This window comes from Lynx canadensis, chromosome A1 (genome assembly GCF_007474595.2).
Source record: "Lynx canadensis isolate LIC74 chromosome A1, mLynCan4.pri.v2, whole genome shotgun sequence".
Classification (NCBI taxonomy): Eukaryota; Metazoa; Chordata; class Mammalia; order Carnivora; family Felidae; genus Lynx; species Lynx canadensis.
In genome coordinates, this window is record NC_044303.2 from 4,237,152 (window position 1) to 4,261,337 (window position 24,186).

Genomic DNA, 24,186 nt, shown 5'->3' on the forward strand with positions numbered 1-24,186 from the left:
CTCCAAAAAAGGGGGTGAGGGTCCTATGATCAAATGTGTTTGGGAAATACTGGTTCCTATATGCAATGCTAGAGATGTTTTGTAATTGCAGGATTGCTAACTTTCCACACTTAGTTAGCATTTCCCAAATGTATTTCACAACAGGACCCTTCTGAGTTCACAAGTAACAGCTACTGGGAAGTGTTCTTTCTGCAAAGCCCAATTTGGGATACGCTGGCTTAGAATTTTAATTATATTCATAATTAACCTCTCAAAGGACAGGCAGATTGCGTCTACGCAAGGGTCTCTGTTCACTGTTTTATTTGTTTTGGTCTGGAATGTAGGATTCTTTTCTTTTCTTTTTTAATTAAAAAAACCTAAAATACACTAAGGTATAATTTACTGTTTTAACCACTTTTAAGCGTACAGTTCAGTGGCATTAAGTACATTCACATTTACTGGGCAAACCATCAAAATCCCCTTGTTAAACTGCACACTTATTTTTTCTTCCCATCTCAAAAAAGTTTCCTTAACTCCCCTGAATGGCATGTATCCACCAGAGCAACTCCAACGTGCTGGAGGCTGTTTTGAGCCGTGGGAATGCAGAAGAATTGATCTTTTGCTCTTGCCTTTGTTCCTCAGAATTCTGTCACCCAGAGGAGGTGGCTCCCCTCTCGGCCACCTGGCCGTCGGTCTCACCACATCTCTTTGAGCTGCATCTGGAGATGCTTCTCAAGGTTGACCTCGACAGTCTTGCTCTTTTCTGCTTGGATCACGTTTTAAATCACTGTACTCACGTCTCCGTTTCTCCGCCTTTTTTTTTTTTTTTTAGCTTATACTATTACCTTGTTTTTGCTCAGCTTTTCTTTTATGGCTTCATTTAAAGTGTGTTTTCTCAAATCTCACTGAGAATACCAGAGAGGTTTCCTACAATGTGCTTTATTTACTTCCTTTAAAAAATAATTTTCAGGGGCGCCTGGGTGGCTCAGTCGGTTGGGCATCCGACTTCGGCTCAGGTCATGATCTCACAGCTCGTGGGTTCGAGCCCCGCATCGGGCTCTGGGCCGACAGCTCGGAGCCTGGAGCCTGCTTCGGATTCTGTGTCTCACTCTCCCTCTCCCTCTGCCCCTCCCCTGCTTGCTCTCTCTCTCAAAAATAAACATTAAAAGAAGTTTAAAAAATAATTTTCCAAGTTATTACCTTCCAAGTACTCTTTCCCTTTCCTTTTTCTTCTGTTTGTACAGAGGCTCCACACAGAGTCTCCTCCTCCCTCGCCTTCGGCGAGGAAAAGACCCAGAGGCTTCTCTCTGGGTTTCCCAGGGGCACCGTTTCTGACCGGCGGGTTGATGTGTCTTCAAGTCCATTCCCAGAACAGAGTTAGCGTTTGTGTACTGTGAGTTTGTCCGGTAAGATCTTTCCTTTCCTTGGCTCAGAGACTGAATAAACGGGGTGGAGCTCGGACACAGTTGCATTCCTCCCTGGGCACCAGGATCGGGGCTCTTCCTGTGGCCATCACCCCGCCAAGCCTAGCCCGCCCTTCCTCAGTGTTGTTCTGGGTATAGAGACGGCTCCCCTGGCAGGCTTGCCCTATTCCCTGCTTCCTGCCCAAGTATTTGCTGTGAGATGCAGTTTCCAAGTGTTCGCAGACGGAGAGATTCAAATGGGGAGGAGGTGGAAACGCCATAAATGGCAGCACCCTGGCCAATGTAAGCGTCCCGCCCTGGTGGTAGGCCAGCGGCTCTGCCTTCTGGCAGGTGCACACTTCGGGTTTCTCAGCGCGAGCAGGAGGTGGGGGCAGAAGGGAAGGTCTGTCAGCCTCGCGCCCAGGGGGATCCGGAACGCGTGGGCCACTGACATTTCTTCATCCGGTCTCATCTGTTTCCGAGCTTGTAGAAATTCCTCCAGATCCTACGAATAGGGTGGACATGTGTTCTAGCTGTGGGGATTTTAAATCTTGCCGTTTGCATCATCTTTGGTCATTTAGTGAGAGGCAGAAGAGGGTGTTAGCGGATGCCATTTTAAGCTCAAGTCTATAATTAAATTCTCGACTTTGATGGTAGGAAAAACCCACTGAAGAATTTCTCTCCTATTAGTAACAGGCAGTGATACAATATGCAAGGATGCAAAGCAGACAGGTTCAGGATGAAGGCAGACGTGGCCTGAATTCCACTTTCCTTGTTTACCAGTTGCTGGATCTTGGCACACTGCTGGTTGATTGCCCTTCCCTTTGTACCTTCATAATCAAGCCCGAAAAGCATGAGTTCAAGTCCTCTCTGTCCTGAGTCCACCCGTGCAGTGCCCAAGCAGTCAAGACAAACCCAGTGCAGTCAACTACAAGTACTTCGGAAACCATAATTACTCCACGTGCATTTTCAAGTGGCAACCATTCAAAAGAACTACATGTATAACTCTTCTCAAGACTGTTTCAAACTAAAATAAGTTTGCTTTTAATTAAGTCTCTAATTGAACCAATTAGAGATCAATCAATGCAAGGGGAAAAGTTCAACAGGAGACTGGTTGGATTAAGGAAATGCCCATACTTTGCATTTAACAACGCTAGGCTCTAGTTTTTATTAGCTCATTGAGTAGATTTCCATATGTTCAAAAATCTGCCAAACAGGCTAAAAGCCAGAATAATTAAAACAAATTATTTATTCCCAGTTCCATCCATTTAAGCTTTTTCAGAAGTTATTACAGAAGCGAATACTGAAAGCAGAAACGAGAGTTCACAGCTGTAACATTTACAGCAAAGTTCATCTCTACAATGGCCTTGATTTAAAAGATCCAAGGTGCTTCCATCACTCAGAATCCATGAGGAAAGTTTCGAAGTCCGGATCCAAGTCAGAAACAAGGGCACTTACAAAGTCATCAATGGAAGGACATTTCTGAAGCATACCTGCAAACAAAGAAAAGGTCAGCCAGCACACCCACCTGCAGACAGTAAAGAGGAACAAAGACACTCTACACTAGGGGAACATTCTGGCTTTTTGAAATGAGAGCTTGGCTCTGTGACCTGTGTGAACATTACAAAAAGTCATGAGTAAAAAAAAATTCATGGTCAGTATGTGGGTCCTGAAGCTATTTATGATTTTAATATATTTTTACTATCTAATCAGCAGTTAGAATAGAGATTTGGGACCAAATAGGTTTCCCCAGAGTTAAAAAAAATTTTTTTTTAACATTATTTATTTTTGAGAGACAGCGGCAGAGCATGAGCAGGGGAGGGGGAGAGAGAGAGACACACACACAGAAACCGAAGGAGGCTCCAGGCTCTGAGCTGTTTGTTAGCACAGAGCCCGATGCGGGGCCCAAACTCACGAACCGCGAGACCATGATCTGAGCCGAAGTCGGACACTCAACCGACTGAGCCACCCAGGCGCCCCTCCCAAGAGTTTTTATATTGCAGATATTACTATATACTTAGAGTGATGTTAGAAGACTGAAATGTTAGTTATCTTTGAGTGCATTGGTTCAGAACTTAATACGTTTATTTGCTTATCAAGTTTTACTGTCAGGTTCTATACACTTTAATATCAATCAAGTGTAACTCTTTTGTAAAAATCTCATATCAGAGTCAAGTTATTGGCTTCCCTCCAGATTTTCCTATTTTGGAGAACTCCTAGATTTGCAACTTTCTAATTGTATAATGAGGAATCACTTAAAATATCTGGTACTCCGAATTCGTCATTTAACATTTGAGGTGGCTATAAATATAAAACAAGAAGATGTAATAGAAAACAAGGAGGCATCATGTCTAGCATGTCTTAACAATTCGGTAAAAAGCTAAATTTATCACCACTCTTCACTCTCAAAGAAGCCAAGATTCAAGCAATCAACGTTGTTGTTTTGACCAGTATTCTTGGCAGATAATTCTTGGCTAACTCAAGGGTTGAGCAGGGCTCTATACACTGGCCTTTAATTTGGGGGTGGATCCCATAAAACTCATTCCAACACAGAGACATTAAAAGATTGACAGAGTCCTCTATTATCATCTCAGTCTTTAATGCAATTCAATTAAGATGTCTTGAGTATTTACTGTGTGTAAAGGATGAGGCCAGGTCACGAGCATTCAAAGACAAGCAGGCTAAGTCACAATATGACTAACTGTGAAAGCTAAAATTATGAAGGGTGTAGAAGAAAATACCTTTGTGACTTTGAGGTAGGCAAAGGTTTCTTAGACAAGAAAGTAACAATAACCATAGAAGAAAAAAAACGATATGCTAGTTCTCATCAAAAACAACAACAACAACAACAACAACAACAACAACAACAACAAACTTCCGTTTTTTAAAAGAAACCATTAAGGAAATGAATAGGTAAATGACAGAATAGGGGAAAACACTCAACATAATATATACCTCATAATGGATTGGTATCCAGAATATATAAAGGACTCCTTCAACTTATAGAAAGTATTTTTAAAAGGCACCTGGGTGGCTCAGTCAGTTGGGTGTCTATTGATTTCGGCTTAGGTCATGATCTCCTGGTTCATGATATGGAGCCCCATGTCAGACTCATGGTGACAGCAGGGAGCCTGCTTAGGACTCTCTCTCTCCACTCTCTCTACCTCTCCCCTGACTTGTGGGCACTCTCTCTAAGAAATAAACATTTAGGGGCGGCTGGGTGGCTCCGTCGGTTAAAATTCCTCCAGATTCTCCTATTTTGGAGAACTCCTAAATAGAGCTTTGCCTCAGGCCATGATCTTGCAATTCATGGGTTTGAGCCCCACATCAGACTCTCTACTTTCAGTGCAAAGCCCACTTTGAATCCTCTGTCTCCCCCTTTCTTTGTCCCTCCCCTCCCATGCGCACATGCGCTCTCTCACAAATAAAAAATAAACATTAAATAAACAACCATTCTTAAAAAAAATTTTAAAAGGGACAACAGGTTTGAGTAGACCTTTCACAAAAGAAGACAAGCAAATAAACACAACAGGCACTGAGAAGACACGTCATCATTGTCATCTGGGGAAAGAAAACTAAAGAACACAACCACCAGAATGGCTAAAATTCCAAAGACCAAACGTAGGCAAGGCTGTGGGCCAGCCTGCATTGTCACATATCAGTGATGGAGGGGTGAAGTGGTACAACGACTTTAGAAAAAGATCTGGAAGTTTCTTCTAAGATTCGCACACACGTACCCCACGACCCAGCCATTTCCTCCCAGGTATTTACCCGGGGGAAATGAAGGCATGTCAACAAAAAAGGATTTTACAACCCCCAACTGGAAACGACACAAGTTTCCATCGCTAGGACATGGATAAAGAAACACGGTATATTTGGAAAGTGGAATACCACTCAGCAACAAGAACAACAACCCACTGATGAGTGAAACAACAACATGGCTGAATGTCAAAAGCCTTCCACGAAGGAGTGCATCCTGTTGGATTTTATTCACAGGAAGTTCAAAGGTGGGCCAAAGGAGTCTCTGGTGAAAAAACATCAGAAGAGCTGTTGCTTATGGGCGTGGAGAGGACAACTGACTGAGAAGGGACACAAGCCAGCTCTCTGGTGTGATGGTCATGTTCTATAGATGGGCAGTGATCGGCGTCATTAAGCGTATATATGCCTCAGAATTCATTAAACGGTACATTAAAGATGTATGCATTTCACTGTCTATAAATATTACCTAAAAATGAGAAATAGGCATATAATAGTGTCTAGGGCAAAATGTACTGCTGTCTGACACTTGCTTTGAAAAATTATATATATTATGTACACATGATGGCTTGAGGGGTGGATACAGGAATGGATGGTTGGATGTGTGACAAAGACAATAAAATGTTCATTGTAGAATCTAAGTGGCAAGTGCGTGAGTGTTTACTGTTCTTTTCATTCAACTTTTCTGAATGTCTGAAAAGTTTCAACACAAAACGTTTGGGAAAAAGTCAACTGTGGGTGTTAACAGCATGCAAAGTGCAGTTGGTGGGAGAAGAGAGGGAGGAAGATGAATTCTGATGGAGAGATTCAGATGGCTTTGTGGAGGGATGGGATCTGAGTGGAAACTTGAAGGACAGGGAAGGGTCAGGGTCAAATTAGGCCCTTCTAGGTGGAGAGGATGATGTAGGAAGGCACGAAGGTGGGAAAAGGAAAAGAATGTATACTGACCACTAAGTGGTCTGCTGGGGTCTTGGAGGAAGGGTGGAGGCTCCGGGAGACGTGTTTTATGAAGACTCTAGGGCTTGGGACGACAGTGACCAGGATGAGAAGGTAACTGGGCCAGAGCGTGAGAGGAAAGCCAACAGCTTGTCACATTTAGGTGCCGGGTTGGGGGGCGGGGGAGCCATCAGGCCTCAGTCGGCCGTGAGAACAGAGAGTTTGGGGGCGGGTCCAGGACGGGACACATGGCCATGGTCATTCCCATCGGGGGAGCGGCCGCGTGGGAAACTGCCCAAGGACTGGCTTGCGTGGCGGACATAAAAACAGTCGTGCCAAACACATACTCGTAAGCCACGGACTAGACCTGCAGTAGTTAAGAAAATAAGAATGTTGTAATGTTTTCAACTGCAGATCACAATATTCTCATCCTCATCCGAGTTCAATTCTACTATCTTCACCCAGGAAATATCTGAGAAATAAGGAGAAGCTACTGAGGGGGAAGTTCATTGCTTTGTCTTTATTTACAAAACTAAAGTTCAAAACATAGTTTTCCTTTCCCAGTAAAATAATCTCTACGGGTGAAAGAAGGCCTTTCCTCTGACCCAGCCGCGTCACTAAGGATGGAAATGGTTGAGTCTTTGATGGTTGCTAAAGTAGCCCATTTCACATTAGATCTTTAGATGTAGGTCGTTGCTTAAGTAGAAGCAATCTGATTAATAAATCAGGTTTCGGATTTATTAATGCAAGTTTCTTAATGCAGAGAACAGCTGTAGGGAAAACATCTAAACGTGGCTCTCAATCAAACGTGTTAACCTATTACACCCTTTTCTTCCCTTTAGTATGTGAAACATTCTGTAATTAAATGACTGGTCATTTATAATTAAATGCCTGGGCCTGTCAGAAGGTAAAACCCAGTTATTCAGAGCCAACCTGTTCAGTTAAGCATAGCCTCCTGTCCCTTTGAAGTGGTTCACTTTAACTCGACAAACTGCCAATATAAATATGACCTTGCTCTGTCCTTCGCGGGACACGGACCTAGCTAGCCCACGTCCTTCTCCAGTCTCCCATCCTCCACCGTGCCTGCGTCTCAGGGAATGGCAATTCTAGCGACAGTACAACAAAAACATACACGCTCATGGCATTTTTAAATAAAATCTGGTCAGAAGTGGTTTGGTCATTTTTGTAGGTCATGTGACTGCTAGAGACGAAGGTCCCCAGAAGAGGAAATCAGGACTCACTGGGATAAAGAATAGTCCTGAGGCAAGAATTCTCTTGGCATATCGTGATGGTATCCTTGCTTTAATTAGATTTAAATGTTTGGCAAGTGTCGACATGAACTAGCTTCTACACAGAGAATTAAAAGAAAAATGCGACGTTTGCAGGCAGTTCCTTAAATAAGAAAAATTGAAATTAGCTTTCATATGTGTGTATGGCCCAAAAAGTTCCAGGAACTCTTTGATTTTTTAAAAAGCTGACAAAGACGTCCCCCTTGTCTTCAAGTCGTAATCTTAAAGGGTGATGATTAGACCCGCGGTCTCTTGGGAGCCCCTGGGAGCCAGGTTGGAGCTGTTCAGTCCCTGAGTGGAATTTCCAAACGTGTTTCACCGTGGAAGTTACCTAAACTGGAAGCGGTGGGGGGGGGGGGAGGGGGAGGGACAGACGGATTTTGCCAAAAGAAGACTGAAACCTCACAACTAAAAAGAGGGAAGTGTTGACAGCCATGTGAGAAAGACAAAGTTGCATTAGGACAGACTCCGCACATATCCGTTCATAAAAAGGAAAAGAGGGAGTTGACTTTCGTCTGTCCTAGAGGAAGAGACAATACATAATGAGTAGTTGAAGAATGATGATTTAATTTATTTTTCTCCTCATTTTACCTGAGGGGCAAATGGGCTAATAAAAGTCGGTGCAAGCCAGGACATTTTCGTCTCGACCGCTCCGCTCCAACTAGCATGTTTCATAACCTTGCAATTATTCTGGGCCCGACTAAAATAAATGATGATATCAAAAGGATTCCAAGACCGACTCTTGAGGCAGTGGGGGTTTCCAAATTGTACTCTGTGCTATTTTTTCCAGTGCCTGTTGGCACAGAGCTGGGAATAAGTGAGGGTGAGGACAGCAGGCATGAGGACCTGACCCCACACCCGGCTGGTCGAGAAGGGGTTCATCAGAAAACAAAGTGCTAATGGCAGGTATCTGCCAATCATTTACTATGGGCCAGGCATCTCGCTAAGAGTATCAACTCATCTGAACCTTAAAGCACATCTGTGAGGAACCTACCTTGCTAATAAAGCAGAGCAAAGAGAGATCACACGATTCTTACTTTTTTGTTGTTGTTGTTGAACCCTGGAAACCTGGTGCCAGAGCCCATGCTCTCGGAGCGCGGGGATATACTGTCTCGTGCCTTGGAATTTTGTAAAACAACACATTCTCAAAAGGTCCACATTTAAATACCGGCATCCCGGATACGACAAAACCCGTATGTGTGGGGACATTCTGGACGGGTCGAGGGAGTCTCATAGCTGCCTGATGCCACCGCGGCTATACGGACCCAACCTATTAATTGTCCCCTCGCTGCCTTGAAGACGGAGCCAAAATGTCCATTGTCTTTTGGGCAGCTCGGTTTTGGTGCCACAGTTTACCCTTTGCAAACGGTCACAGCTACTTAACTATCCGTGGCGGTGGAGTGCAGAGGACCCTGGGAGCAGGCCGAAGCTCGGCCGTGCTTGGCCGCTGCTGCTGCAGTTCGAGGCATGACACTGGCAGAAGGAAGTGCCTAGGAGCTCTGCGCTTAAGGACGTCTTCTGGGTGGCCTCCAAGTATCTGTGGTAACTCCTTGCAAACAGAAGCCCTTACATGTTTAAGGGGCTCCCAGCTCTGCATATTTCTACGCTTTTACCGAGAACAAATTCTGTCAGTTCCAAGATGAGTTCAGTGCATGTACAAAACTGCCGGTTTACGCCCTGTTAGTTTGTAATGTATAATACATAATCTAACCAGGCCATTATTTAAATATCAACATATTCTTGGCAGGAACTCTTTAACCTCTTGAGTGCCCATCTGGATGTCCAAGTAATACAATTATTTGAAAAAAATGACAGGGCAACTGGTTGGCATGTCGATTATGCCTCTAAGACAACCTGGCAAAGAGGGAATCTTGTTATGGTCCCCTTTACTAAGTGCCCCGGGAACACGGGAAATGACTGGGGCACTTGAAACCACTGTATATATACATTGAGCTCCCAACACGGGGCTCGATCCCATGACCCTGGGATCATGCCCTGAGGCAAAATAAAGAGCCAGATGCTTAAATGACTGAGCCACCCAGGCACCCCTAGAATTATTCTGAACCTTGGAAGGGAAGAGTTAACGCCTCCTCTTTGGGTCTATTTCACATCTTGCTTAACACCAACCAAGGGTGCCCAAATAAAGCCGTGGCTGAGTATGACCAAAGTTTAGTGAACGCAAAGCAGGGTGACTGAAGTAACTATAAATAAAATCTTTGCTGGGGCGGCTGGGTGGCTCAGTCAGTTGGGCGTCCGACTTCAGCTCAGGTCACGATCTCGCGGTTCTTGAGTTCGAGCCCCGCGTCGGGCTCCGTGCTGACGGCTCAGAGCGTGGAGCCTGTTTCAGGTTCTGTGTCTCCCTCTCTCTCTGCCTCTTCCCCACTCGTGCTCTGTCTCTCTCAGAAATAAATAAACACTACAAAAAAAAAATCTTTGTGAAGTTTTTTTTCTTTCAGTCATTCACTTATTCACTCACTCACTGTGTATCTGAGCGCCTAAAGTCAACTGAAGGCACAGTTACTTATTGGGAAGGTACAGTATATACACTATGTATAAAAGCGACTAAGAATCTGTTTTATAGGAATAGAAAACGGCGTAGTTCTCAGACAAACCTCATGGGTATTACCTGGGAACCTGCTAGAAATACAAATGTTTGGTCCCACCCCCAGACCTACTGAATCGGGAACCGGGAGGGAGCTTGGCAGGCAGTGATTCTGATGAAGTGTGAGCGCCGCAGCCCAGATGGACATGTGGAAGCTGAGGAAAGTGGAAAATGCGATCGGGTTTCTCTCCGTGGGCAACTCTAACTCGCACAGGACGGGGCAAGGGAGATGTATTCCTATTCTATTCAGCTAACCTAGAAAAAAATATTTGTTTCTCAAGTGACACAGGAAACAAAAGCAGGATTGGCTTGGGACGCCGTTCAAAGTTACGATTGCCAGGCCTCAAGAGAGAGGACACAGCTGGCTGGACGGGCCCCTGAAAAGATCCAGTGGACTTGGCATGAAAACAGTCTGAAAATCTGGGGGCGGAGGAGGCGGGAAGGAAGCCCAGGGGAGCCGTGGCGCAGTGGGAGGGGGGTGCACCGGACCGGCCTGGCTGAGAGGGGTCCCAGACGGGAGGCGAGCTTCGGAGGCGGGAGGCAGGGTTTCTGTTTCAGGAAAGGAAGCAGAGTGTACTTTGATCCCTAGCAACTCCCCGGGAGACAGCGCTTGGTGTCTCTCGATGACTGACTCTCTGGTGAGGACGGCTCAGAACACATCTCAGAGGCTTCCTTCACGTAGCGATCGATTCTGACCGTTCGGGGCTTGAGAACTGCAATCAGTTCTGTCCTTGAGAACTGTCCTCCGTGGACAGGAGCCCAGAGGGCCCAGCAGGGGCGCCTTCTCCAGGGAAAAGACAGGGAGGTCCATACAGGAGCCCGTGGTTGGCAGGAATGTCGCGAATTCTGTGAAAGTGGGGTCCTCCTAGGGTGACTCAGAGAAGGGGGGGCGGGGGGGGGGCTGGATGTTGGTGAGGTCGACTCCCCATAGACTTGACAAGCTCCCTCCTTGAAGGGGTTTGGAAAGGACACCCCGGCCTGGATGTTCCATGCCCCATGGCAGGGAGCAGGCGTCCTACTCAAGACGGAAAGTCTGTGCAAACATGTACAAAAAATTGAATGCCCTGAGTACCTGTGTGCTAGAGACACTAGGCACACGGATATGAGTGGGACACGATTTCTGTTCTTGACAAGTTCATTATCTGGGGAGAAAACCACGGAGATACGTAATAGTGAATGTAGAACGAACGTGTATATAAGGTAAGACAGGGTCGGCGCAAAGGCGGGAGTGATTGAGTCACGAGCTCATCGTGGCGAAAGCCCCCTGGGACCATGTCGTTCTTTCTCCCGAGACCCCGGAAACTGCACCTTCTGAGCTCTGCTGTGACTTCCCCCTTTGATTCTGTGGCCACCTGCACAGTATTCCAAAAAAATTCTGCTTTGGTAAGCCAGAGTGGGTTCTATTTTTTCAAGAAGATTCCTACTTGATAAGAAGATCAGCTCACAAGTTATTAAAAGGAATTTAGGGACACCTGGGGGACACTGATATTTTTGTTTGATTAAGGATCAACTTTCCAGACCCAGGGCTTGGACTAGAGGCAGGTAATTTTTTTTTTTTTTTTTTTTTTTTTTTTTTTTTTTTTTTTTTTTTTTTTTTTTTTTTTTGCGCATTTAAGTAAGTCTGTCTTTCCTCAGATTCAGAAAGCCTGAGTGATACACAGCAAGCTTTATGTCGGATTTCCTCTCTCCAAGTTCACTGGGGAGGAAAGGAGAGTCTTCCTGGCCAAAGAGGAGAGACAAGCATCCCATTGTCTCACAGTCCTGGCCAGGTGTGCTGGGAGGCGTAAAGGGGGTCTAAGAAGCAGGTAGGATTGTCTCAGGAGTGTTTGGGTCCTCCTGAAGCCGGTTCTCTCCCTGTACAATCAAGGGAAAAAATCGCCTTTACGTTTGTGGGTTTCAAAGGTGCAACAAAAGTTCGAGGATTGGCTGTTGTCCGAGGCTGGCCAGGAGAGATGAGGCCTGGGTGGTCCGTATTCGGGGGCCAGGTGGAGGTAAGCCCGACACCTATCGGACTGGCCACGTGTTCAGAGCCCAAGATAGCCAGGGAAAAAGAACTCCTCAGTTCTTTGAAAATCAAAGCTAAAGGGCAATCATATTCTGACCTTTCAGACACTGGTATTTGGCTTAAATTATATCAGTCAAGTTTACAGTTAGGGCCTACAGGTACCATTTATTTAGGGGTCAGGCTGGTGGACCAAGACAAGCCGTAGGCCCCCAAAAGGGAATGTGCGGGGGAACCCCTCCTGGGAACACAGCCCACTCTGTAAAAACCAGCCAGGTAACTACCATGTGGTCTGATAAACAACCTCGCGGGCAATGTGCAGGTGCAGGTGAGGATTTTAGGCTGAATGGACCGTTATCTGGCTTGGCATAGCGTTCTATAACTTAACATTTCAGTGTAATTCTCCTCTTCTGACTATACCAAGGTTCTCCTTTGCAGGGATGCCCAGGGGAGATAGAGAGGAAAGATAAATTCTTCCTTTTCTAAACAAAGCTTCAGAAGCCTCTAAACAAGGTACTATATCCTGATGGTTAAAGCGAGGGTTTGGTGAGCGACCACCTGAATTAACCAACTGGGTAAGGGACCTTAGACCAGTCCCTTAACTTTCCATACCTCGTTTCTGCTCAGAGCAATCGGAAGTAAAGGTAAAATGTTAGAGTGGAATATAATGTTTGAAAATCATAAACCTGACAGAATGTCACCTTCTTTGCTAGACTGTTGCAAGAATTAAATAAGATAGTGCGTTTCCGACAGAAAATGCTCCATAATTGGTAACAATAACAACCAGATCCAAAGGTTTATAAAGACCTACTTCCCAGTTCAGTGAATTGAAGAATGAGGCAGGTTGCTTACTTATTTATTTGCACAAGGTGAATTCCAAAACATTGGTCTGTGATTAAGAATTTAGGATAAGCTCATCAAACTCACAGTCCCAAGCGAGTTACCCAACTTGGTGTACTTTCTTCTACTTTTTGCCGTATCTGCTTTTTAGGAGATAACTAACTGTTTCTCGGCTAAATGAAGAAAACTAAAAAGAGGGAAACAAAAGATGCAACGAAAACCCTTATTAGGAGCTGTGAGAAAAGGTTTGTCAAGAAGAGATCACCGGTAGGGGTGCCTGGGTGGTTCAGTTGGTTAAGAAGAGATCACCGGGATGATGGGAAAGTTCTGGAAATGGACAGGGGTGATGGTTACAGGATCGGGAATATAGGACATTGTGAATGCCCACTGAAATGCATATTTAAAAATGGCTAAAATGGTAAATTTTATATTGTACATACTTTACCCTAATTTAAAAAGCAGTGAGGACGAGGGCCCAACGTACTAAGATAGAGCCTTTGATTCCCCCAGATGGTCAGGTGGCCCTGCCACCTCGGGGCTCTGCTGGCAAACACAACAATAACCAGGACGTGCCGACAGGCAGCTGAGCCCTCCAGACCTGAGAATGAGGGAAAAGGCCGGTCTGCGTCCGTTCTAAAAAACCCATCGTAACAGTAAATGGCTGTCTTTCGTGAAATCATCACATGTGCCAAACGCAGCTCCGTCTGATGAAGAATTACAGTACAAAGGCTGGCCTGGCAGTTTGAAAAGCCTGAAGTGAGTTTTATGAGATCAGAACTCTAATTCCAGATCTGACTCTCCCAAGCCTAGGGCAACCGCACTGCTCACCTTGTGCACTTTGAAGTTTTTCTCTGCTACAAGGCTGTGGTTACCCACACCTTTCTCTAAAGGTGGATTCCCACTATCTCCGATCAGTTCCTGGGAAAATCAGAACATCAGCCAGAAAGTGAAATTCCTTTCTTCCTTTGAACTGAGAAAACCCGGTGCCCCCCCACCCCCAACCCCAGCTCGGTTACTGTCCGTCTCTGGTCAAACGGGAGGTTCTGTCTACGGGGCTGCTGACTGGACGGGTGCAGAGGGCCTGAGCTTCCTGCTGGACAGACGCCGATCCAGCCGGAGCCCCACGTACGCGCTGTGTTTGCAAACTGGTTTCTTTTCACTTTATCGTCAGACGGAATAATTCCATTTGCAATTACACTTCTGGGTCACAAAACATTTTGCCTTTTGAAGCTCCACATCTTCCTTAAACAAACACACCCACATATTAAACGTACACACACCCTCTTCAAAAATCAGTGCGTTTACAAAAGGGAGGTCTTAGCCTTGAGAACGCAGGTGCTCTCTTCTCTTCCAGCTCTTTCTTCCAAAAAGCTCTCAGCTATTTCAGAGGCCACGTTGAGTAAACAGCCAAACAAGCCAGAGATTAGGGATTCTGTTAGTAGATTCTGTTAATAGATTACCTCTATTACTGCAACTATGTCATAATCCTGGAGCCACTAAATTCTCAGCCTGCTTCCAGGACATGCTTCCCTCCTTTATCCCTGTCACGCTGTGCAAGGAGACAGGGTTGCTGCCAATGAGTGTGTGGTGAAGTGCCAAAACCTGCTGGGCGTTCTCACTCGACAAATCTTACTTGGCTACGCGCAAGCCAGTTGATATCTCACCGACTCTGGTTAGCACACGTCACCTTTCGCCACTGTCCCTGGGTGGGGGGGGGGGGGGGGGGGGGGATCTCACTCCGAGACCTCAACGGTACCTTCCTTGAGCATCAGTGTATTTGTGCCCAACATTACAAAAGAACAAACGGGAAAACACAGTGGAAGAGGCACACAGCCACTTCTCAAGCCGAAGCTTCCTGGTAGGACCTGAAAAATCAGTGGAAGAGACTACCGGTCCTTCCGAGACGCGTCCAGGCGCCCGAACCGGAGTCGCACTCCCACCAGGTGCTACGCTGTGACCCTGGGCAGTAAACTTGGGAAGCACCACAGGACTGCTCAGTGCGTGAAGCGGGGGCGGGGGGAGACACAGGACAGCGTGCTCAGCACAGCACCTGGCACGTCAAAATCTCCCCACCGATGTTTCTAGCAAGTAGTTACGGGTATAGTTACGGTTTTCGCTCTCATTCCTGTGGTTGCTGCCACGGCTACTCTCTCCAGTCCACTCAACTCCAACAGTGTAAAAGCAGGAGAAATTAGTCTGAACTGGTTAATGTTCAACATAAAGCACTACTTATCTTAGGAAAATCAGCATGTGAGGCTCCTGCAGCCTTTTAATGACATTCCTATCCTAACGTGAAAAAGCACGTGCATCAGAAGGAAGACCCAGGGGAGTGGGGTGCTAGAATTCCAATTATTTTGAGGGTGTGATTTAAGACTTCAAGGATTTTTTTAAAGCTCTTTTAAAATTTTTTTAAGGTTTATTTATTTTTCAGAGAGAGAGAGAGAGAGAGAATGAGAGGGGGAGGGGCAGAGAGAGAGGGAGACACAGAATCCAAAGCAGGCTCCAGGCTCCGAGCTGTCGGCACAGAGCCCGACGCGGGGCACCAACTCACAAACTGTGAGATCATGACCTGAGCCGAAGTCGGACGCTCAACCGACTGAGCCACTAGCATTCCAATTATTTTGAGGGTGTGATTTCAGATTTCAAGAATTTTTTAAAGCTCTGTTTTCTTAAACTGCTTGAAGGGAAAACATAAGTGGAGTTTAGCTGTCCTCCTGACCCTACAGCTTATTCAAACTGAACATACCTTTAGTTGTGTACGGAAAAAGACTGAAAGTGAGACATGTGTTACTTGACATTCCCTACCTTGTATGATGAGGTAGAAAAAGAACTCGATAATCTTATTCAAATATTTGCGATGTGAACTCTGGGATGAAAAGGGATCGATCATTCCATATTTAAAAAAAACAAAAAAAAAACAAAAAAACTTTAATCTCAACATAAACCAGTAAGTAAAAGAGAAAATTAGGTTTTGGCTTCATCGTTCCTTGATCTAAGTTTCGTCATTAGTAGTGTTCCATAATCATCAAAAGGAAAAAGTTTCTCTTAGAGATAGTCGAAAACACTCAAGTAAACACTGGAAGATATCTTGTAAAACGATCTTGCAGGAAACGAGCCAATTAAACCAAGAGACATCTTCCTGTCTCTGCGCTCGCTGGCAGCATTTCAAACAAGAGTTGGTTAGCAAATGCCAGTTTCAACTGCCCCCCTAAAACCTGCTCTAAATCTGTGCCACTGCTATCATTATTTACCTTTTATCGGTATTCTTGCTAGATGGAAACGCAGCAGCGCACCCCGATATCAGTCCCGCCTGAGGTTAACTGAGGGCTCCTAACTTGCTCAGCCCTTGATGCTTGAGGCCTCCGGGTGTCACGCTAAGAATCTAGATCAAGAGCTTTGGGGCAACGACACCTGCTTTGCTAGCCTGTCTTTAGCCCACTGCCAACAGCGCACGTTTGTAACCGCATGTTAAGAACACCATCCATAATGACTATCTTTAAAGAAGCCTTTATAACATTTCCATTAGGCAATCAAAAAGAGCTGAAAGAGTAGTATCTACATTCTTTTTAGAAGGTAGTGCGGTTGATAGCATCTAAAAGTGGAATTGCTGGTGTACTTCCTGGAAGGAGTCTACCACAAGTTATTTACTTGGGAACAAAAAGACGCTCACATCTCAAGTAAAGCCAACCTCCAGAGGCACTGTCTCAGACGGCGACACAAATGGCAGGGGCTCCGTCACATTTACACAGCAAGGAGAGGTTACGTGAACGCAACTCGCCGAAAGTAAAAGGCCACAAAATGTGTATCAAGATCTATACCTTCAAGAGCACAGGGGTGGAGTGTTGTGAGCCGGCAATGGGCCCCTCAAAGGCTTTGAAGACACAACGGCCTGGGTCAAATCCTGACAATGCCATTTAATAGCTTTGCAACACTGAGTTAGTTCCTCGGGGTCTAGGCTTTATGTCCCATATATGCGAAGTGCGGATAACACCGCATATCAAATCAATGTTATGTGGATTACAGACGCTGTGTCCGCACCTAACACACTTTCGTTATGTCACTGTCCCTTGTACTTCTGCAAAGCAAATCACCTTCCTGCGTGCTGACTATCTGAAATCATGGAGTAGGAACTTGGGATGCCCAGGGTTTAAGAAGAGGTACTCTACACCCTGAACACCAGTGAACACGCAGGGCCATGGTCTTTTGTCTAAAGGGATTCTCCACCCATCCCTTCTATCCAGTTGTCGGATTATCAATACTTACTCGCCCCGTAGGTAGAAGCAAGGAAGTGTATTGAAATGAAAAGTGCCACAGATATATATGCAAGTGAAACCATGGATTGCGAGTAACTTGTTCTGCGAGTGTTCTACCAGACAAGCAAACATTTCTAATAAATTCTAACTTGATACACGAGCGATGTCTTGCAATACAAGTAACATATGACTCCGAACAACACATGATCACAGCGGAGCCAATGGTTCCTCTCTCTCTCTCTCTCTCTCTCTCTCTCTCTCTCTCTCTCTCGCTGTGGGATTGTGGGCGATCACCTCCCACGCTCGGATGTAGGTCTCAGGCGTCGGTGTTTGGCAGAAATCAGTGATTTTTCAGAACGCTTGGAAGGCGCCCACAACTGGCACTAGTCTATTTTTTGTCACTTCAAAGCACCTATAAACAGTCCTTTGCTTTTCCAGACAAGAGAAAGCTTAGGAATGCTTTGCTTCATTCTAGGTCAAGCGCCTGCAAATATAGACCCTTTCTTCTGCTGCCTTATTGCCAGTTACATTATATACAGTGTATGACAAGAGTTTATGAATACTGCACTGTAGTCAACATCTGTTGGGCATATACAATGGCCCCCACGCAGGAAAAGATTCCATTGGGCCAACAGATAGCGTTGATTCCATTAGTGATAGTGAAAGTCGTCCCACACAATAACCCTCCTGTCTCTTGTCTCCCTCGTACCAACCATGAAGGTTTTCAAACGTAAGTGCAGGTTAACTTACTTTTCTTTACATTTTGTATTTTCTTTATTATTTTGTATTATATTACAGTATTCTAATCATTACAACATTGTAATCAACATGAATATCTTTGGGTTATGGAACGAATCATCTGACTTTCCATTATTTTTTATGGACAAATTCACTTTGATATACAAGTGCTCTGGATTACAAACGTTTCTGGAATGAATTATGCTCGCCAACCAAGGTTTTACTGTATGTATGTGTATGTATGTACACACACACACACACACACACACACACACACACACAAAGTATACACTGATAGGTTAAAAGTTAACATCCTGAAAAAAGTTAAAATTCAATTTAAAAGTTACCTCCCCAGAGGCTTTTCATCCTCTTTGCTAGCAAAAAATTATGTTGCTGAATTCAGTCATTGGAACACTGACAATAAAATAGGGGGGAAAAAATCCAAGGATAGGAGATGCTTCTGGGTTAAGTTTTGCAGAAGAAAAGATCTGTCATTTCCTGGTAAAGGCTGACTTCTTTTTATCGGTGCAAAGAGATCGATAAGTCATGTGGTTTCTATTACCCTACACTGTGAAAGTTATACAAAATGCTCATCAGTTTCTAGTATGATAGTATGCAGTTTTCTGCCTGATACGTTAACAAAACACTGTAACCCACAGGAATGACTTATTCCTGGTGCTCCAAAGTCAATTTATTTAGAAAGAAAAAAAAAAAAAAAAAGGAAAAAACCCCACTCTTTCCCTGAAGGCATTCCATTTACAACACCTACATATTTTCTCTTTTGTTTAACTTTCACTGGAACGCTGACCTTGTCTTTTTACACGCAAAGAGCATCCGAGTGGCTATTCCAAGGGTGGGGGCCTCTGATCCTTATAAAACGCTCCAGGAATAGACTCGGTATATTTTGCATGAGAGCATCTGGTGAAATCAGGCTGCGGCTCCCCAGACGTGCTGCCCATTAATACGACAGGTGTGGAGAGAGCGGAGGGTCAGCATCGTGTCACATTTACTTACGTTTACACCTTCAGCACATCCCCTCCCGGGCCAGCTCACCTGGCCGGCCAGTCGGTGCCCGGTGTGCAGGTAGCCGGCCGGCGGGAGGGCGGGGGGCAGGAGTGGCTGAAGCCCAGGAACCCTGCAGGCCCCCAGCCTTGTGTCCCAGGGCGGGCTGCACAGCCCCAGCGTGGGCGCCTGTCTGCAACTCCACCTCCCAGAGGGCGGCTTCCTGTAAATCTGACAGGATGCTCAAGGGTCTGCAGTTAGCTTACTGGTTTATTTCTGTGTCCCTCAAGTGCCTGCTTGGCAATATTCAGTAAGTATTCACTGAGCTTGAGTGAATTAACATCATCAACAACGAACAACACTTTCCTTCATTCTGTCAGATTGCTTACTGGTCACTACCCTAAGGATATTAAAATAATACATTTTCACGAAAGACTGTACAGGGACAGCTCCTCAGTCTTACGCTACGGAGGTTGGGTGGCTAAAAGCAAAGGGGCCTGGCTGCCAACACACACAAGGTGGCTGTCAGGAGGGAGAGACGTCGGAGGGAGGTGGTGGCGAAGGCCAAGGCCTCTGGGACCCCCTGTTCCCAGGGAGAGTTCTACTTCGAGTTGGCCCTACTTTAATGAAGCCCCAAGAGTTGACTCACCTCGTATAACAAAGCCCGCTACTTACTGCCGTAAATCAAGTTGCGGAATTTATCTCTGACCTCCCACGGCAGTGGAAACACATTCCATTTTAATGCCTGTTTCTTAAATCACTGCTAATTCACCAGACTGACTTGGTCGTGCATTATGGGAATCATAAAGCACAAGGTAGGATCTATTTTCTTCTAACCTTGTAGAACACCGGTTATGCGGTGTAATAAATACACGTAGTGCATAGTGGAAAAGCTCTACGAAGAACACAGATATGACGAGGAGCCAAATGGATGGCGGTCTCTCAGGAGCCGTGGCTCCCTTCTCCCTCCCAACGAAGGCTCTTTGATCAAAAAGGGATTGAGGCCAGCGAAGCTAGGGTCGCGGTGTGGGTACGGCCGGTGGGGCAGGTGGAAGCCAGAAAGAGTGGCAGGACTGACAAAGCAAACCTGATATCCGGACAGCTGGGCAGACACGGTGACACGAAATCAGAGGGAGACGCTGAACAAGCAGGGAATGAAACTTTCACTGCCCGTCTTTCTCTTTTATGTTAGAAAAGAGCTTTCGCAAAAATATTTGGGCCCATAAATCCCTTAGAAATATCTCTGTGATATAAAACTTCGCAGACAAGGCGAATAAAAACCTGTCCCCTTTCTAACAGTCCCCACTTTTTTATGGCACAAGAAATAGTTCACCTTTTCAGCATATTTCAAAATTTATGTATTTGCTCATTTAACATATCCTTACCGAGTGCCTGTTGCAGGCACTGGAGACATGGCAGGTGCAAACATCAGTCCCTCTCCTCTGACGGGGCTTAGAGTTTATGCGAGAGCACAGACGACAAACCGAGAAATGAAATAATACATTACACGTTATGTCAGGAAGTAAATACGTGCTATGGAAAGAAAAAAAAAAAAAGACACAACAAAGCACAGAAAGGAGGTACCGAGAGACAGGGAAGGCCTTCCTGACAGCGAGAGGGAAATAAAGATCTGTATTTTTAAACATCTGAGCAACCCATGCAAATTCATCTGGTTTACTTCAAACAGCATAGTTCTGCCTGGCATGCCGGTAGTTTTAAATCGTCTTACCTTCCGATATGTCATATATCTGAGGGCTTTCCTCACAAGCCACGAATGGAAAACACACTCTGGGGCGGGCACTCGTCGGCCACAGCGCACGTCTTGCGAGCACGTCCTGGCATTTCTTTACCCTGAGCCCCAACACGCCCAGGGGACACGGGCGTCAGCTAAGTCAGGCAGCACCTGGCACGTGTGAATCGCTCCCTTGAAAATCCCACTTAATTAGAAACAGAGAAAGCAAAGAGGCACATTTACAACGACGACGACGACGACAACTCGGGAGTAAGCATCCAACGTGCCCGTACATCCGTTCATTCTCCCACAGTGTCCAGCCTGCCAGCTCTGTGTCAGGCACGGCCACGTTCAGGGATTAACCGGACGGCACGATTAGAACGGCAAGTGACAACCACAACTGGTTGTTAGTTTCACGAAACGATGCAAAATGCCTCCTCTCGCGAAGTCAGCGTGGCTGCGTTTGCACAACAGGGGAGAGCGGTCGAGCGAGCGCCAGACAGCGAGTGCCTCTGTAGCCTCCCGGCTTTTGTGTGTCAGCTCTACTTCGGCCGACAGACAGCGCTCACTGCTCCCGGCGGCCGTCGTGTTCGTATCGCACAGACAGCCAACGGGAAAGCCTCCCGCTAAGCGAGAGGGGCTTCTGGACACCGGGTCCCCGCGGTAACCCTGGAATTAAATCCCCTGGACTTGGGAGCTTCTAGCGCCGAATTCCACACGTGCGCTGAGCTGTTCCAGGGCAGCGGGGCTGCCTGTCGGGCCTGTGTTTCTCTCGTTACCTCTCTTTAAAGTTTATGGACGTGTTTTGGGAGAGACAGAGAGACAGCGCAAGTGGGATAGGGGCGGAGAGAGAGGGAGAGGGGCAGAATCCCAAGCAGGCTCTGTGCTGTCAGTGCAGAGCCCGATGTGGGGCTCGAACCCCCGAAACCGCAAGGTCACGACCAGAGCCGATCGATTCCAAGAGCCGGACGCTTAACTGACTGGGCCCCCCCGGGCGCCATCCCGTAGGCCTCCTGATGCCTTACACTGCAGTCAGCCACGGCTCCACCGCTCTCCTCAGTGGGTCCCCTGGGCTCTCGAGAGCACGGCCACCTCTCCTGCGGCCAAAGTTGGGAACCTGGGAGTCATCTCCGGCATCCCGCCCACTGACACTGACTCACTTCCACACAGAATCGATTCCACGGCCAGCGGCTCTTACTTCATAAATGGTCTTAAATCAGAAAACCTCTTCTCATCCCGACTGCCTACTCTCCCAGGCTGGTCGCCCTCGGCTCTCACCAGGATTACTGCCAGCAAGGGGCCTCTGTGAACCAGGCGGCCCCTCGTCAGCAGGCGGCGGATACCGGAAACCATAAACCCGATCTTGTCACTACCTGCCTTGCAAACACTGTCGGCGCTTTCTCTGGTCCTCAGAGTAAATGCCAGAAGTCCTTCACAGCATCTACAATGCCCGCGTGATGCCCATTTCCCCTGACCGCACGCTGTGCCAAGCAGCCCCTCCTCCAACGGTCCCCATGGGCTCCCCCTGCACCTCCCCCCCAGGTGACAGTGGCAGGAGAGCAGAAAAATACGGCAAATGGAGTTGGGGAGCAGGGAGGGGACACCGCGAGCAGCAGCGTCATTACCAGAAAGCTTTCCAAAGAGGCTTGTTCGTGTACTGGTAATTTTAGGATAGTTTTACATTTACTGAAGAATTGTGAGGATAGAGAGTTCCCACACACCTGCCCCAGTCGGTCGCTGCGTGTCCTCCACTGTTAACGTCTTCCCTTGGTTGGGCACGGGCGTCACAACTAGTTAACCGATATTCCTTCACGGCTGTTCACTAAAGTCGGCATTTACTCACATTCCCTTCGTTTCTACCTAATGTCCTTGTTCTGCCCCAAGGTCCCATCCAGGACACCACACCGCACGTAGCCCGTCACCCCTCCTTAGCTTCCCCTGCACACCTTGAAAGTCTCTTCAATTCCCTGACCTTGACACTTTTGAGGTGGGCCGTTTGGGTATTTTGTACTCTGTCCCTCGCTTTGGGTGATGGGTTTGGGAAGGAAGCCCACAGAGGTGAAGAGCCTTTCTCGAACATCATCTCAAGGGCACATCCTATCAACATGGCTTCGCTGTCGATGCTGACCTTGAACACCCGACCGGGGGAGTGTTTCTCAGCTTCTCCTCTAGAAAGTTCCTGTAATTTCTCCCGCCCCTTTCCACACTGTATTCCCTTGGAAGGAAACCACCCTGCACATTCACACTTAACTTGCGATCCGTTTCCTGGAGAGCGGAGCATCTGTCTGCATACATGGGTGAAATGCTTCTGCACGGGAGGTTTGTTTATTCTCCCCGTTTATTTATTCAATCGTTTACATCACTGCGAACTCAAAGGCAGAAATTCTATACTTTCTGTTATATTCTAGTAACTGCCTTATTTACTCGGTTGCTCAAATTGTCACAACTTTGGCCACTGGGACCCCTTTTCAGTTCGCCTCCCTTTGACATACACACCCCTCCTTGGATGTGTTTCTGGGCACTTTCTTATTTCCTGGAGCTTCTGGCTCGTACTTTACACTCAGCCCTGGAATCAACCGTCTCTCCAAGGAGCCTTGCTATGAGTTGGCGTGAAACCGAGATCTGAAAGCCGGCTGTGTGCACAGCTACTACGACCAAGATGGTTTTTAAAGAAAAGAGGAGTCATCACTATAGATGGTTTGCATGAATCTCCTCGGGGCACAGGGATGACCTTTTGGAACAGAGACCACAATTCTCTGGGTTTTTTTCTTGGACAAAAATGATATGTAGCAAGTTAGAATAGATGACACAGGATAATTATGGCAAAAACGATCGTGCCTGGAAAACCATAAAGCTCGGCAGAAAGGTAAGGTATTATGATTTTCATCAGCTTCAAGTGAGGCCCTGTGGGCTCCTAGACTTTGGTTCCAGGAGTCAGTTTGGCAACACAAACTGAAGGGAGGGCCACTGAGAGTAGACTCATGTACCTAGTAATTCTTTCAGTCTTCTCTGATGTTTGGTCCTTTTAAAAACTCTGCCAGGTTAATACTTTGTGTCTCTACTGGCATGACGGCTTTTGACCACAGAGACATAAAAATGAAGCTAAGGGTTTCTCCTCTGGCAACAAGCACAGAAGTAAAGTGGTTGAGTGTTCGCAACAGCCTCCTGGAATGCGAAAGTCTCGGACTTTAACCTTTCCTTCCCCCCGCAAAATTCTTGGTGCAAAGGTTGAAGGGTAGAGCACAGGGAGTGCTCTAACCAGAGGCAGAAACACGACACTTACCGGGCATTGAGCTCACTGGGCTGCGGCGGGGACCTTTTCTCTCGGAACCACCACGACTCAGAATGATTATAAACTAAGTTGATAGCTTTACCACAAAAGTCTAAAGGAGCTCCTACAAAAACAGATGAAGGGAAATCTTACTGCTGATGGCTGGATGGCAGGCAGGCCTCTCCGATGTCAAGGGGAACAGTTAGGATGTGAGGTCAGAAACAACAAACCGCAGACTCCTGGGGATCGTGCAGGCCTCAGGGCTCACTCCACTGACATCTCCCATGTTCTAAGGAGCAGCTCAATCTCAAGTCGGAATTTAGAGGTCAACCGAGGAAGACGCGGGAGTCGGGAGGAGAGGCGGCACAGAGAATGAACTCTTG

At 46.5% G+C, this 24,186-nt stretch overlaps 1 protein-coding gene across 1 annotated transcript in view; it reads right to left on the reverse strand.

Moving 5' to 3' along the window:
- Window positions 1-2,519: 2,519 nt before the first annotated feature.
- The window catches only part of LOC115508859 (mitochondrial intermediate peptidase), a 156,738-nt gene continuing 135,071 nt past the window's right edge, over window positions 2,520-24,186 (reverse strand). The window contains exon 19 of the mRNA XM_030307882.1: window positions 2,520-2,875. Coding sequence (XP_030163742.1) covers window positions 2,778-2,875 — 98 coding nt within the window. The 3' untranslated portion in view covers window positions 2,520-2,777. The remainder of the gene's footprint in view (window positions 2,876-24,186) is intronic.